This window comes from Oncorhynchus masou, chromosome 6, assembly GCF_036934945.1.
Source record: "Oncorhynchus masou masou isolate Uvic2021 chromosome 6, UVic_Omas_1.1, whole genome shotgun sequence".
NCBI lineage: Eukaryota > Metazoa > Chordata > Actinopteri > Salmoniformes > Salmonidae > Oncorhynchus > Oncorhynchus masou.
Window position 1 is genome coordinate 75,470,679 of NC_088217.1, and position 14,974 is coordinate 75,485,652.

General features: G+C 42.8%; 1 protein-coding gene across 1 annotated transcript in view; it reads right to left on the reverse strand.

The window, feature by feature from the left end:
* Window positions 1-14,974, reverse strand: part of LOC135542630 (vang-like protein 1) — a 51,457-nt gene that overhangs the window by 20,042 nt on the left and 16,441 nt on the right. The window contains 1 exon segment of the mRNA XM_064969738.1: window positions 9,231-9,360. Coding sequence (XP_064825810.1) covers window positions 9,231-9,360 — 130 coding nt within the window.

The window sequence follows — 14,974 nt, forward strand, 5'->3', positions numbered from 1 at the left end:
TGCTGAGAAACCGGGCAATAAGACATCTACCCAATCTATACACACGCTAGGCAGCCTAGCAGCTAAGAGTGTTGGGCCAATAACCGAAAGGTCACTGGTTAGAATCCCTGAGCCGGGCAAGGTGAAATAAATCTGTCGTTTTACCCTTGAGCAAGGCAGTTAACCCCCTAACACCAACTGCTCCCCGGGCGCCGATGACCTGGACGTCGGTTAAGGCAGCCTCTCTGATTCAGAGGGGTTGGGTATAAATGCAGAAGACATTTTGGTTGAATGCATTCAGTTGTGCAACTGAGTAGGTTTATCCCCACTTCCCACTCAAACCAAAGTGTAGAAATATTAATGTTGCCAACCATTCAGTGTGTGTGTGTGTGTGTGTGTGTGTGTGTTACTAACGTGTCACCGGTGGGAATCTTTCTCCACATACAAATTAAGTGAAATACAGTAACACTATGCGTGACTATAAATACAAGCTATTGTCTCCAATGTTAAATCACATGTCCATAAAAAGGGCTGTGTGCTGCTGTGGTCTGTGGGGTAGATCAAACAGGGCCCTTTGCTCAGAGACGGAGCATAAGCACTCAACAGACTCCCGGGAAATGAGTGGTGTGTGGTTCTGTAAATATAGCAACGTACAGGGGACATTCCTAGAAGCTGTTAACATTCAGCCCCAACCACAGACGTGACAAGCAATGCAAAGCAAACAAAGCTGCCAATTACATGTCAAGACAGAGAAGGTGGGCAGTAGCAATGTTCTACACGAACATGGAGGAAGTAGGTGGAACAGTCAGGAACAAGGTGAGAGTTCAGACTGCCAGAAAGAGTCCGTAGGGATAAATAGGAGTTCTCCAGGTAAAATGATGACTTCTATTTAAACTAAACACTTGTCCTCTAACCCTCCTATCACATTGTGAGATGCGGCTCATTTTGAAATTCATGTAAAATGACCATAAGATTCCAGCTTTGTCATCACCGCCATCATCACAGAGCAGATTTCTCCCTCCAAAAAGATGGCCATTTTTAAATCACTTCTAAAACAGTGGTCTCACAGACAACAACAGCTACACCAAAAACACTCTCTCTCTGTATTTAACAAATGCACGCACACTACTTGAACACGAATGGCTTGCCAGTTGCATGCATGTCAACTCCTTGGATCCAGACCTCAAATATCCACTTATATAGAAGGACCTGTTACAGCCCTTGGCCATCCAACACACAGTCCGTGGTTACTGTGTCTTACCTGGCCTGACTCTGTGCATGGCCCAGGGCTGAGAGCAGGAGTGTCCCCAGGTGGAGAGTTGGAGTCTTCCTCTTCCTTGGAGGTCTCCACCACCATCACCACCTCGACAGTCTCCATCAAAGCGGAGAGCTCATGTTGACACGGCAAACTTTAACATGTAACAGCGTCGCCCGGCCAGGACAGGGAGAAGCTTGGCCATAGAGATCCAGCTCGTGCATCTCTCCACTCGGAGACAACCTACACTGCTGCAGCCTCACCACTAGATCTCCATCACTCCCAAGAGAGATTATACTGTATGGGCTGTGTGTCTCTGGGTTTAAGTACAGGCTTTGAAAAGCATCACACTCAAACACAGAGACAGAGAGACATCACATGGGATGTCCTAATAGCAGCGAGATGGGGGGGGGGGGGTGAAAGGGCCAGTGGAGGATGAAGGGGGGGGTCCATTAAACAAACAACCATGCCCCCAGAGAGAGAGAGAGCAAACAAAATAATAAACCAATTAGGCTCAGAGGGCTCCTGCCTGCCACCCATCTTTAAACGCTCTTTTCTATTCCTTCACTTCCCTGGGGCAACTTCTCTCATTCTCTCTCTGCTCATCTTTGCTCCAGTGAAAACCACTCTGTCCATTCCTTCTGAGCCACTGAGCACTGCAGTGATGGTGTTACGACTTCCCTGATCCCTCGTCAGCAAAGGGCCTGATGAGGGATCTGGGCGGTTTGGGCCAACAAATGAACACACAGTGACGATGACAGTCTTTGTACGGATGAACTGTTCATAGACATTGGATTGCAGGGTTTTAGCAGCCTCTATGTAGGATGACAATACAACCACACAGTCACACCAACGTTAGAAGACCCCTTGCTACTAAAAGACGGAGACGTCCTTAAAATAAACATAGAAACTCTTCAGATTCAAGTAAAACAGTCCAAAAGGACTGGAGTGGACAAAGTAACTCACTTCCTGTGTGAAGAAGCGACATCATTAGGGTTGCACATTTTGGGGAATATTCAGAGGTGGAACATTTCCATGGGAATTAACAGGAATTAAAGGAAATATATGGGAATTAATTGTAGATGTTTTTGCATTGGATTTAAATACCATATCATAAGGGAGACAGAAACATAACCAGTTTTCTTTATAAGTAGACATAATTGCAAATTATTAAATCCTTCCAATAGAAATAAAATGTTATGAATTGAACTTTAATTAAATGAGTTGACTCGTCACATGGGATGATTTCACTGAACAACAAAAGGGAATATTGAATAATCCCCAATGATCCATCGCATCTCCCAAAAATATTTTCAACATACATCTGAAAATGATAATCTAGAAACTAAAGCTTTGGTTGTCTTCCTCTCAGGCTTCCATGTCTTCTCCCTGGACCTCCTCAATGTCCACCTCTTGAACATCAGACTCTGAGGCCTCATCTTCACTGTCAATTTCCAACCTTGCTGAGGATGGCTATTTGTCAGGCTCAAAAAGACTCAATTTCCCAGGTGGCCACCAATTATTCAACCCTTGCGTTGGTCAGCCTGTTGTGTGCTTTGGTGTGTGTGTTCCCAAACAAGGACCAGTTGAGATCTGAGGCAACAGAGAAAGAGCCTCTGATCCACAAAGTCCCTTCCACCAGGTGGCTAATGAGATATATCTGGAGTATTTCTCCTGTCTTATCCTGTGTCCTGTGAGAATTTAAGTACGCTCCCTCTTATTCTCTCTCTCTGAGGACCTGAGCCCTAGGACCATGCCTCAGGACTACCTGGCCTGCTGACTTCATGCTATCCCCAGTCCACCTGGTCATGCTTTCAACTGTTCTGCCTGGGGCTATGGAACCCTGACCTGTTCACCGGATGTGCTACCTTGTCCCGGACCTTCTGTTTTGGACTCACTCTCTACCGCACCCGCTGTCTCTGAATGATCGGCTATGAAAAGACAACTGACATTTACTCCTGAGGTGCTGTCCTGTTGCACCCTCTACAACCACAGTGATTATTATTATCTGACCATGCTGGTCACCTATGAACATTTGAACATCTTGGCCATGTTCTGTTATAATCTCCACCTGGCACAGCCAGAAGAGGACTGGCCACCCCTCAGAGCCTGGTTCCTCTCTAGGTTTCTTCCTAAGTTCCTGACTTTCAAGGGAGTTTTTCCTAACCACCGTGCTTCTACATCTACATTGCTTGCTGTTTGGGGTTTCAGGCTGGGTTTCTGTACAGCACTTAGTGAAATGGGCTGATGTAAAAAGGGCTTAATAAATACATTGATAGATTTTGTGATTGAATGATTTTGTTGCCACAACTGCCGTATTGCATCTCCATCCCAAAGCCCTTGCTTGGAAGTGTACTTCACCAGACTGCCAAGAAACCTTGCTCTCATCCAGGCCAAGGTGGCGAGACACTGTCGTGATGACACCATAGGCCTCGTTGATCTCTGCACCAGATAGGATGTTTTTGCCAGTATATGTGGGGTTCAACATGTACGCTGTGACATGTATGGGCTTCAAGGCAGAAGTCTAAACACTTTTTGATGTATTTCAGAACTGCAGTTTCCTCTGCTTGGAGCAACAGTGAAGTGGGCAGGGCAGTATGGATTTCTTCTCTTACATCTGCAAGCAGAGTCTGGACATCAGACGGGATGGCATTGTCTCCCTCAATCCATGCAATGGCTACCGCTATAGGTTTCAGGAGTTTCAGGATGCTTACCACTCTCTCCCAAAATACATCATCCAGGAGGATCCTCTTGATGGGGCTGTCCATATCGGCAGACTGTGATATGGCATTTCTTGGAGAGACTCCTTCCCCTCCAAGAGACTGTCATCATGTTTGACAACACCACACCAACGGGTGTTGCTGGGCAGGTTCAATGTGGTGCTCTTATTCTTCTCACTATTCTTGGTGAGGTAGAATGCTGCTATATCTTGATGACCCTTCACATACCTAACCATTTCCTTGGCTCTCTTGTAGTGTCATGTGCCATGATGTCCTTGAGGAGCAGATTTAATGCATGAGCAGCACAGCCAATGTGTGTGATGTGAGGGTAGGACTCCTCCACTTTAGACCAAGCAGCCTTCATGTTCGCAGCATTGTCTGTCACCAGTGCATATCTTCTGTGGTCTAAGGTCATTGATGACTGTCTTCAGCTCATCTGCAATGTAGAGACCGGTGGATCTGTTGTTCCTTGTGTCTGTGCTCTTGTAGAATACTGGTTGAGGGGTGGAGATGATGTAGTTAATTATTCCTTGCCCACGAACATTTAACCACCCATCAGAGATGATTGCAATACAGTCTGCATTCTCTATGATTTGCCTGACCTTCACTTGAACTCTGCATCCAGCAAAAGAATAGATAAAGCATGTCTGGTTGTAGGGGTGTATACTGGGTGAAGAACATTCAGAAATCTCTTCCAATACACATTGCCTGTGAGCATCAAAGGTGAACCAGTTGCATACACAGCTCGAGCAAGACATTCATCAGTATTTCTGACTACGTTACTCCATTGAGTAAAAAAAACATCTGATTCTAGGAGGACCATGAGCTGTTGCTGTCCATAAGGTGTCTAATTCATCATTTTTCACCCCAAATAGAAGTGGAGGGACTTTGGTCAGAGGTTACTTGTTATGAGCGCTGAGGGAACGTTATGCACTTGGCCAGATAATTCTGCATCTTTGTTGCATTCTTCACATATGATTTGGCACAGTATTTGCAAATGTACACAGCTTTCCTTTTAAATTAGCAGCAGTGAAATGTCTCCACACATGAGATAGTGCTCGTGGCATTTTCCTGTAAAGATCTTTAAAAAAATGAGTAAGAAAGCCCAAATGCAATTCCATGTAGAGATAAATAGTTAAGCAGTTAGATGAAACAACTCCTTTGTAAGACAAATGTTTTAAAATGAAACAAATGAGTAAGAAACCCCAAATGCAATTCCATGTAGAGATAAATAGTTAAGCAGTTAGATGAAACAACTCCTTTGTAAGATAAATGTTTTAAAATGAAACATGTATGGAAACAGGTGAATTAACACTCAGTTAGCAGGCTCAAGCAAGCTAAAACCCCAAAACGAACTAGAAATTATTTAAACACACTTTGCAGTAGGCTACTATTTACTAGTTAACAAAAAATAATGCATGTCGTATAAAATATATTCACCCCACCCAGTATTGGAATCAAAACTTACCAGAAAGCATGTAGTCCATGGCTCAGACAGTGTAGTAGTGTGGGCTCAAAAGCATCTCATTAGTGTGCAAGGTCTTGAGAATCAGCTGTATGCAGAGGTTGGCTTTGAATTGGGGATAGTTTAACCAAAATATGCCACAAGACCTAGAATTGCCATATGTGTATCCCACAAAAAAAGTTCACTGTTATAAGCTAACTTTTTGAATGAATTTAAGCAAAATTCCCAAAATTAACTACCCATGGACAATTTCTGGAAAAATTCCGGAAACTTACCGGAAAGTTTCCGACCCTTTGCAACCCTAGACGTCTTCAACCACTTGTCTCCTGCATAGATGGCCTAGAACTCGCCTCAACCCCAAGAAAACCGTGCCAGAGCAAGGAACTTGCATGAGCAGAAAACACACAGAAACATGGAATAATTTTGTTTAAGAGACCACAACTCGTAAAGAAGCAGACTTAACTCACCATGGAACAATGGGGGGTGTGGAAAAAGACATGAGAACAAGCCCCGTGCTGCATCCAAGGTCCCGACATCGCTACTACTGTACCTCGTACTTCCCCAACACAGACCTACCTGCAGTCTGCTTAGAAATGCACTGTAGTCCGGTTGTTACCTCTTTACCTAACCATCTCAGAGGACAGGCACTGCTTTAATTGGGCAGAGTTAAACTGGAGGGAGAGAGGGGGGTAGACAGGGGTGGGGATGTAGAGGTGCACATATTATGGGGTTGGGGGATCAGAGGCTGACAGAGTTGAGTTTGATGTCCCATACGCCTGTCCCCCTTTGGATTCTGACTGCAGTAAATTACTACAAAGACCAATTGGCAGCCGAAAACTTTGTTTTTTTTTGTGCCACTAAGCCGGATTCTCATTCACTTCAAAGCCGAGGTCAGGTAGTACACGATCATCACACAGATGTGAACACATGCACTGGGGAGTACATGTGCAGCACACTGTGTAATGTGCCTTTACAAAACAGAATTAGCCTACATAACACAAACAAGCTTTGAGGTGGAGGCCTGGAATGAGTCACACACACACACACACACAAGTACCATGTCTAATTGTTGGGTTCTAAGGAATCTGATTTCATTGACATCGCATGAACTATAAATAAAGTTAGATCCACTTTCTCTTTTCAAACAGTCCTCTGTCTGTGTCAGCAGGAGAGGTGGGAGGTGGAGGGCTGTTCATTCTCAAAGAATGCTTCTTGGCTCTTACATATCATGTTTCTCCTGGGTGCCACTTCACATAATGGTGGAGCAGAAAGGACCTAGAGTGCATTCCTCAGATGCACAACTCTTATACCCGAGATGAGTACTTCAGAAGTCACCATTCCACATCTATGGTCTACCGTTACAACACTGATATAATGTATCATACGTGTATGCGAGTAGTCAAGAAGAATAGAGACCGCTACTGTTCTCTCGACTGGAGAGGGTTGAGAGTCAGCGCACTAGCATAGCCTGGAGGCTGGAGCTTTGGACTGGTTCCCTCAATGGCAGCCGTTCAATATTGTAGCAAACTGCTCTGTTCAAACATCACTGCAGAATTACCTAGAGCTGCAAGCTCATAAAACTGTCAAGGCAAATGAGAAAATGGAGCATATTGAGACCAACGCCCCGATTTGCCAATTCAAATACTGTACCCAAACACACCGTATAAAGTATTTACTGTGTCACACAACAAGTTTTCCTGACAAGCTCAACGGCAAACAACCCGAAACACACACAGTCACACACACATGCACCCTGACACACACAGTTCTTTCTGGAAGGCAGGTTATAGCAGAGTAACACAGCTACACTGAGAGGTCACAGCTTGCTGAGGGCTGGCACCCTCCTGACAAACACAGCTCCTGCATCTGGGCTCACACACTGTGTCAAAGACACCACACAGTACATACACACACAGTGTCAAAACATAGAAAATACTCACACATACACAGCGCTACAGGCAACCCCCAGACACACACACACTAACCAATTACACAAGGTGAAAAGCATGTGAGTATGTTTGGATACATATTTCCAGAAAATAAACTTCCAAATTCAAAAGGACAGTCAAATGCATTTTTAAAAAGTTGTGCAGCCGGTCTGTACTGGGGATATGCACGGTTACTTGAATATTCGAATACTAACGGACGTTAGTAATCAAATACTTGTACGAGAATTCATTTTAGCAAGCAAAAAATTATTATCGGCCTATTTTAACACTGAAAAAAACTAAATAAAATGTTAATATCCATGTGATGTGACAATGCTACATACAAGGATATACCATGACATTTCAAATTATTCATTTAATAAAACTAACTTCTCAATGTAGTTTTTGTGACGCGACCCACAAAAAGACCGGTAGCCTTCGCGTATGTAGCTTGTTTATGCCTTTCACTAATGCAATGCAAGATGGATTAAAATAACAGAATTAAAAGCGGTAGGTTACAACGAACTACCAACAGGTAGGCTGTTGTTTTATCTGAATGGGGTTGGGGAGAAAGCATAGCATGTGGCCTCAATTAGCCTAGCCAGCTATAGTTGGCTAGCTTAGCTAGCTTCTCTAGGCTACTCCAGTCAAGATAGATATGGGAGACTGCTACAAATCAGCTAGTCTTGGCTATAGCCGAGTTGCATTGGCTTCTGCTTGCTCTCCTCCCCCCCGCACAGATGTTACACACACCGCCTTAGCCACCTTAGTGAGTGGTAATGAGCGCAGCCCTGTACTGTGGGGACTGTGAGACCGGCAGGGCATAGCTTTTAACACAGCAGCTCCTCTCCATCTCTGAGGAGATTCCCAGAGAGCCTGTATTGTTCTGACTGATGACTATAGTATGCCCGTCAGCATTACCGCAGGCAGGCTGGGCCACAACATGAACACATATACTGAGTGAGTACTGCTGTTCGCTGGCAAATCCTGTTGAGGCGCTTAATATATCACACACACACACACGTGCGTACATACATGAACAGTACTAAATACACACCCTGTGTCGTGCGCACAAGTCTTGTTCATCCCGAGGAAGGGAGTTTGTCAAGTGGGTCAGTAAGGGTTATTGTAATGGTGAGAGAAGGGCTGGTAGTGGTAGTGTTGCCCTGGGCTATACTCTACTGTAGTGAAGATAGAATTTGCACGTGAACGGCAAAATCTCTTGTCCTCCAGTCTGTGTATAAGCCATAATATCTGGATCTGTCCAACTGTCTGTCTTGCTGTTAACATCTATTTTTATATCCCTCCCTCCATCTCTTCAAGGGCCAAGCAGACCTAGCACTCAAAGCCCACTTTCAGCAGTACTTTATCAGCCAAAGCCTGAAACCCTTAAAGCCAGAGTGCCCAGTGTTTAACACCAGAGACTATGTGCACATTGATCAGCTTGCTGTACAACACAAAGGGACATAAACATACTGTGTGTAATCTGAAAGCCTCAATCAGGCCTGTGAAGTCCTCAGCTCAACCAGAAAGGCACAGGGCTTATCCGGACAGTAGATAGACTCGCTCCCATGAGGGGATTTATACATTTGTATTACAAAGAAGTTGTTTACCATAAATCCAACTACAAGCACTGATAAACAGCCACGCGAGCTGAGCTGTCCACCGGTGCATACTGTATGTGCTTGTGCCTTTATGATTAAATTACCATCAAAATGAGGAATTGCACAATAAATACAAAATCAGGGGAAAAAAACATAGGAATACAGAAATGTAAAAGTTAAGGAGTTGTCATGAGAGAAAAAGGTCAAGTTCATATTTGGAGGGTTTCCAGCAATGTTGTTTGTTCCCTGTCTGGGCTGTGTGGGCTGGGATTGGCCTACCTGGACCTCCTCCCCCAGTACAGACGAGTCTCCCAGCAGTGGTTCGGCTGGCGGTGCGTTGATGGTGACAGACTTCTCCGAGCGGCTGCCATCCTTGCTGCGTGACTTGTGGTGGTCGCGGCTGCGTTCCCTGAGAAACAACGACAGGTACACCTGGTGAGTCGACGGGTACGGGGTTACCATGACAACCAGCAGACCGGAGGAGAGGAAGAGAGCATGTCGGCGTGGTGATAGCAATGGACTGCCACACACTGGATTTCAAGCAAAACCTCATGTTATTTCTCTCTTTGGTTCCCATTCTCTCCCCCTTTCCTCCATAGCGTCAGCAACAACAGGGTTAACCAGTTGGATATAGGGGGCGCTATTTTAATTTTTGGATGAAAAACATTCCCGTTTTAAACAAGATATGTCACAAAAAGATGCTCAACTATGCATATAATTGACAGCTTTGGATAGAAAACACTGACGTTTCCAAAACTGCAAAGATATTGTCTGTGAGTGCCACAGAACTTATGTTACAGAAAAAAAACAGATAAAAATCTAATTTGGAAGTGCCGCATTTTTTGAAACCGCCTCATGGCAATGACTCCTTATATGGCTGTGGAGGAGCTAGTAGTTAGCTTACGTTTTCCACGTTTTCCCCAAGGTGTCTGCAGCATTGTGACATATTTGTAGGCATATCATTGGAAGATTGACCATAAGAAACTACATTTACCAGGTGGTCGCTTGGTGTCCTCCGTTGCAATTATTGCGTAATCTCCAGCTGCAGTACTTTTCAGTTTGCTACAGAGGAGAAACCCAACTGCCACAAATGATTTATCATTGAATAGATATGTGAAAAACACCTTGAGGATGATTCTAAACAACGTTTGCCATGTTTCTGTCGATATTATGGAGTTAATTTGGAAAAACGTTTTGCGTTGTAGTGAAGGAATGTCTTTTTTCCTTAGCCAAAAGTGATGAACAAAACGGAGCGATTTCTCCTACACAAATAATCTTTTTGGAAAAAAATGAACATTTGCTATCTGAGAGTCTCATTGAAAACATCCACAGTTCTTCAAAGGTAAATAATTTTATTTGAATGCTTTTCTTGTTTTTGTGAAAATGTTGCCTGCTGAATGCTACACTATCAATACTCTTACACAAATGCTTGTGTAGCTTTGGTTGAAAAGCATATTTTGAAAATCTGAGATGACAGTGTTGTTAACAAAAGGCTAAGCTTGTGTTTGAATATATTTATTTCATTTCATTTGTGATTTTCATGAATAGAAAAAGTTGCGTTATGCTAATGCATTATAGTTGAAGTATTTTTCTGTCGATTTCTCAGCCAAGCAGGATGAATAAACGTGACATTTTTCACCTACAAAAATATTATTTTTGGAAAAAAGGAACATTTGCTATCTAACTGGGAGTCTCCTGAGTGAAAGCATCTGAAGTTCTTCAAAGGTAAATGATTTAATTTGGTTGCTTTTCTTATTCTTGTGAAAATGTTGCCTGCTGCCAGCACAGCCTTGCACACTAATAAGATGCTATTGAGCCCAAACTACTACACTGTCTGAGCCAAGGACTATATGCTTTCTGATAAGTTTTGATTACAACACTGGGTGGGGTGAATATATATTTCTTGTGACATACATGATTTTTTTGGTTATTACAACCTGATGGGACTATGGGAAATACTGCCCCCTTTTGGATGAATTGTGTGCCCAAAGTAAACTAAAAAAAAACTGTCAAAAATTGCTAATATATGCATATAATAATTATTATTGAATAGAAAACACTCTAAAGCTTCTAAAACCGTTTGAATTATGTCTGTATGTAAAGCAGAACTCACAGGGCAGCCATTCTCCCAAACTCTCTCTCCCTCCTTAGAAAATTCCTCCAACTTTGACGTCATCGCCCCCACCCTTGCCAACCAGCTATGGCTCTGGGAACAGTTTCTATCTCTTCAGCGCACTCCCGTCTTACAGTGAGACGGTGCAACGGAGAAAATAGCACGAGCTTTGACTGCTTCGTGGGCCAAATACTGAGGTGTCACGAGTTTTCAGGAGCGCGCTCTGGAAAAACGGACGTTTTTTTCCAAACTGGTTGAAGTGAGTTCGTTACGTTTGATTTAATCGCCAATTGTTTTGTACGTTAAAAACATCCTAAAGCTTGATTCTGCATTTAGTTTGACCAGTTTAGTCGACATATAATATGTAAATTTGAAGTTTTGATGCGCAATTTTCGTGATCAGAAGTCCTTTTTGGGGTAATTCACCTGAAGATGTTAGCTTTTGCTAATACAAAGACACACCAACTGCAACCAAACGTTATATTAGGTAAGTATAACTCCTTCCACGACATTCTTGTCGAAGACCATCAAAGGTAAGGGAATATTTATGTTATAAAATTGTATTTTTGTCGAATCCAACATAGTAGAGAAATAATGCTAATGGCTGAGCGCCGTCTCAGATTATTGAATAGTGAACGAATTCTGTAACGTTAAAAATAAATGTAACACAGCGTTTGCATTAAGAAGAAGTGTATCTTTCTAAATATATGTAGAACATGTATATTTAGTCAAAGTTTATGATGTTTATTGCTGTTATCTGGCGTTAGCTGCTGGAGATATTTATAATTTCTCCGGTCATTTCTGCTGCATTTTTTGAACATGGCTCAATGTAAATGGAGATTTATGGATATAAGTTGCATATTATTGAAAAAAACATAAATGTACTGTGTAACATGTGCTATTACTGTCATCTGATGAAGATTTTCAAAAGGTTAGTGAATTATTTTTCTTTTAATCCTGCGTTTGTGATTGTGCTAATTTGCATAGCCATGTGGCTACATATTGTATGTTTCCCTAGTGGTGGTTTAACATAAATATGTGCTATGTTTTCGCTGTAAAACATTTTAAAATTCTGACATGCTGGGTAGATGAACAAGGTGTTTATCTTTCATTTAAGCTATTGGACTTGTTAATGTGTGGAGGTTAAATATTTTTAAGAATATTTTTGCTTTCCCTGCGCCACCGTTGTGGGCTGAAGGGGGAGGGGGGGTTCCCAGTTGGGAACCCGTAGCCCCATCAGGTTTAACCTCTTGAGTGTAAGGGGTAGTATTTTGATGTTTGAATGAAAAAATTATCCAAAACTAAACTGCCTATTTCTCAGGCCCAGAATCTAGACAATGCATATAATTGTCAGATTAGGATAGAAAACACTAAAGTTTCCAAAACTGTCAAAATATTGTCTGTGAGTATAACAGGACTGATATTGCAGGTAAAAACCAGAGGACAATCCAACCAGGAAGTGCTGTTCTTCCTGAAACCTCTGTTCCATTGCATGCCTTCCGTCCATTTAAAGGGATATCAACCAGATTCCTTTCTCTATGGCTTAAACATGGTGTGAACAGTCTTTAGACAGTTTCACGCTTTTATTCTGAAAAATGAGCGAGAAAGATCACATCACTTCATTGTATGGCTGGGTGCCAGAGTTTTGCATGCGCAATTACTTGGAGCAAACATTTTTTCTCTCTCTCCTATTGAAAAAGCTACGGTCCGGTTGAAATATTATCGATTGTTTATTGTAAAAACAACCTGAGGATTGATTATAAAAAACGTTTGACGTTTCTACGAACTTTACAGATACTATTTGGAATTTGTCTGCCCCGTCGTGACCGCTCGAGCCTGTGGATTTCTGAACAAAACGCGCCAACTAAATGGAGGTATTTTGGATATAAAAATCATCTTTAATCGAACAAAAGGAACAAGTATGGTGTAACTGGGAGTCTCGTGAGTGCAAACATCCGAAGATCAAAGGTAAGCGATTAATTGTATTGCTTTTTTTACTTTCGTGACCATTCTACTTTGCTGCTAGCGGTTTGTAATGTTTTGTCTGCTGAGAGAGATGTCCTAACAAACGCTTGGATAGCTTTTGCTGTAAAGCTTTTTTGAAATCTGACAAGGTGGATTAACAAGCTAAGCTGTGTTTTGCTATATTGTACTTGTGATTTCATGAAAATTAATTATTTTTAATTAGAATTTGGCACTCTGCAATTCCGCGGATGTTGATGAAAATGATCCCGCTGAAGGGATCAATGCGCCAAGAAGTTTTAATCTAACTGCTTAACTATTTCTGTACATGGAATTGTATATTTGTTTTTGTTTTTTTACTCATATTTTTCAAATCTTTACAGGAAAATGCCACGGACACCATCTGATGTGTGGAGACATTTCAGTGCAGCTAATATAGAAGGAAAAGCTGTGTACACTTGCAAATACTGTGCCAAATCATATGTGAAGAAAGCAACAAAGATGCAGAATTATCTGGCCAAGTGCATAAAGTTTCCTCAAAGCTCACAATAAGCAAAAGTCCCTCTACTTCTATTCGAGGTGAAAATGATGAATCAGACACCTTATCAATAGCAACAGCTCATGGTCCTCCTGGAATCAGAAGTTGTTTTTACTCAATGGAGGAACGTAGTCAGAGAAATGCTGATGAATGTCTTTCTCGAGCTGTGTATGCAACTGGTTCACCTCTGATGCTCACAGTCAATGTGTATTGGAAGAGATTTCTGAATGTTCTTCACCCAGTATACACCCCTACAACCAGACATGCTTTATCTGCTCATTTGCTGGATGCAGAGTTCAAGTGAAGGTCAAGCAAATCATAGAAAGCAGACTATTGCAATCATCTCTGATGGGTGGTTGAATGTTTGTGGGCAAGGAATAATTAACTACATCATCTCCACCTCTCAACCAGTATTCTACAAGAGAACAAACACAAGAGACAACAGACATACCGGTCTCTACATTGCAGATGAGCTGAAGGCAGTCATTAATGACCTTGGACCACAAAAGATATTTGCACCGGTGACAGACAATGCTGCGAACATGAAGGCTGCTTGGTCTAAAAGTGGAGGAGTCCTACCCTCACATCACACACATTGGCTGTGGTGCTCATGCATTGAATCTGCTCCTCAAGGACATCATGGCACTGAAAACAATGGATACACTACAAGAGAGCCAAGGAAATGCTGAGGTAAGTGAAGGGTCATCACGTTATAGCAGCAATCTACCTCACCAAGAATAGTGAGAAGAATAAGAGCACCACATTGAAGCTGCCCAGCAACAACCGTTGGGGTGGTGTAGTCATCATGTTTGAAAATCTTCTGGAGGGGAAGGAGTCTCTCCAAGAAATGGCCATATCACAGTCTGCCGATATGGACAGGCCCATCAAGAGGATCCTCCTGGATGATGTATTTTGGGAGAGAGTGGAAAAGCAGCCTGAAACCTATAGCAGTAACCATTGAACGGATTGAGGGCGACAATGCCATCCTGTCTGATGTCCAGACTCTGCTTGTAGATGTAAGAGAAGAAATCCATACTGCCCTGCCCACTTCACAGTTGCTCCAAGCAGAGGAAACTGCAGTTCTGAAATACATCAAAAAGCGTGAAGACTTCTGCCTGAAGTCCATACATGCCGCAGCGTACATGTTGAACCCCAAGTATACTGGCAAAAGCATCCTGTCTGGTGCAGAGATCAACAAGGCCTATGGTGTCATCACGACAGTGTATCGCAACCTTGGCCTGGGTGAGGGCAAGGTTCTTGGCAGTCTGGCGAAGTACACTTCCAAGCAAGGGCTTTGGGATGGAGATGCCATATGGCAATCGGGCCAACATATCTCATCAGCCACCAGGTGGAAGGGACTGTGGATCTGAGGCTCTTTCCCCTGCTGCCTCCATCATCCTCCAAATCCCAC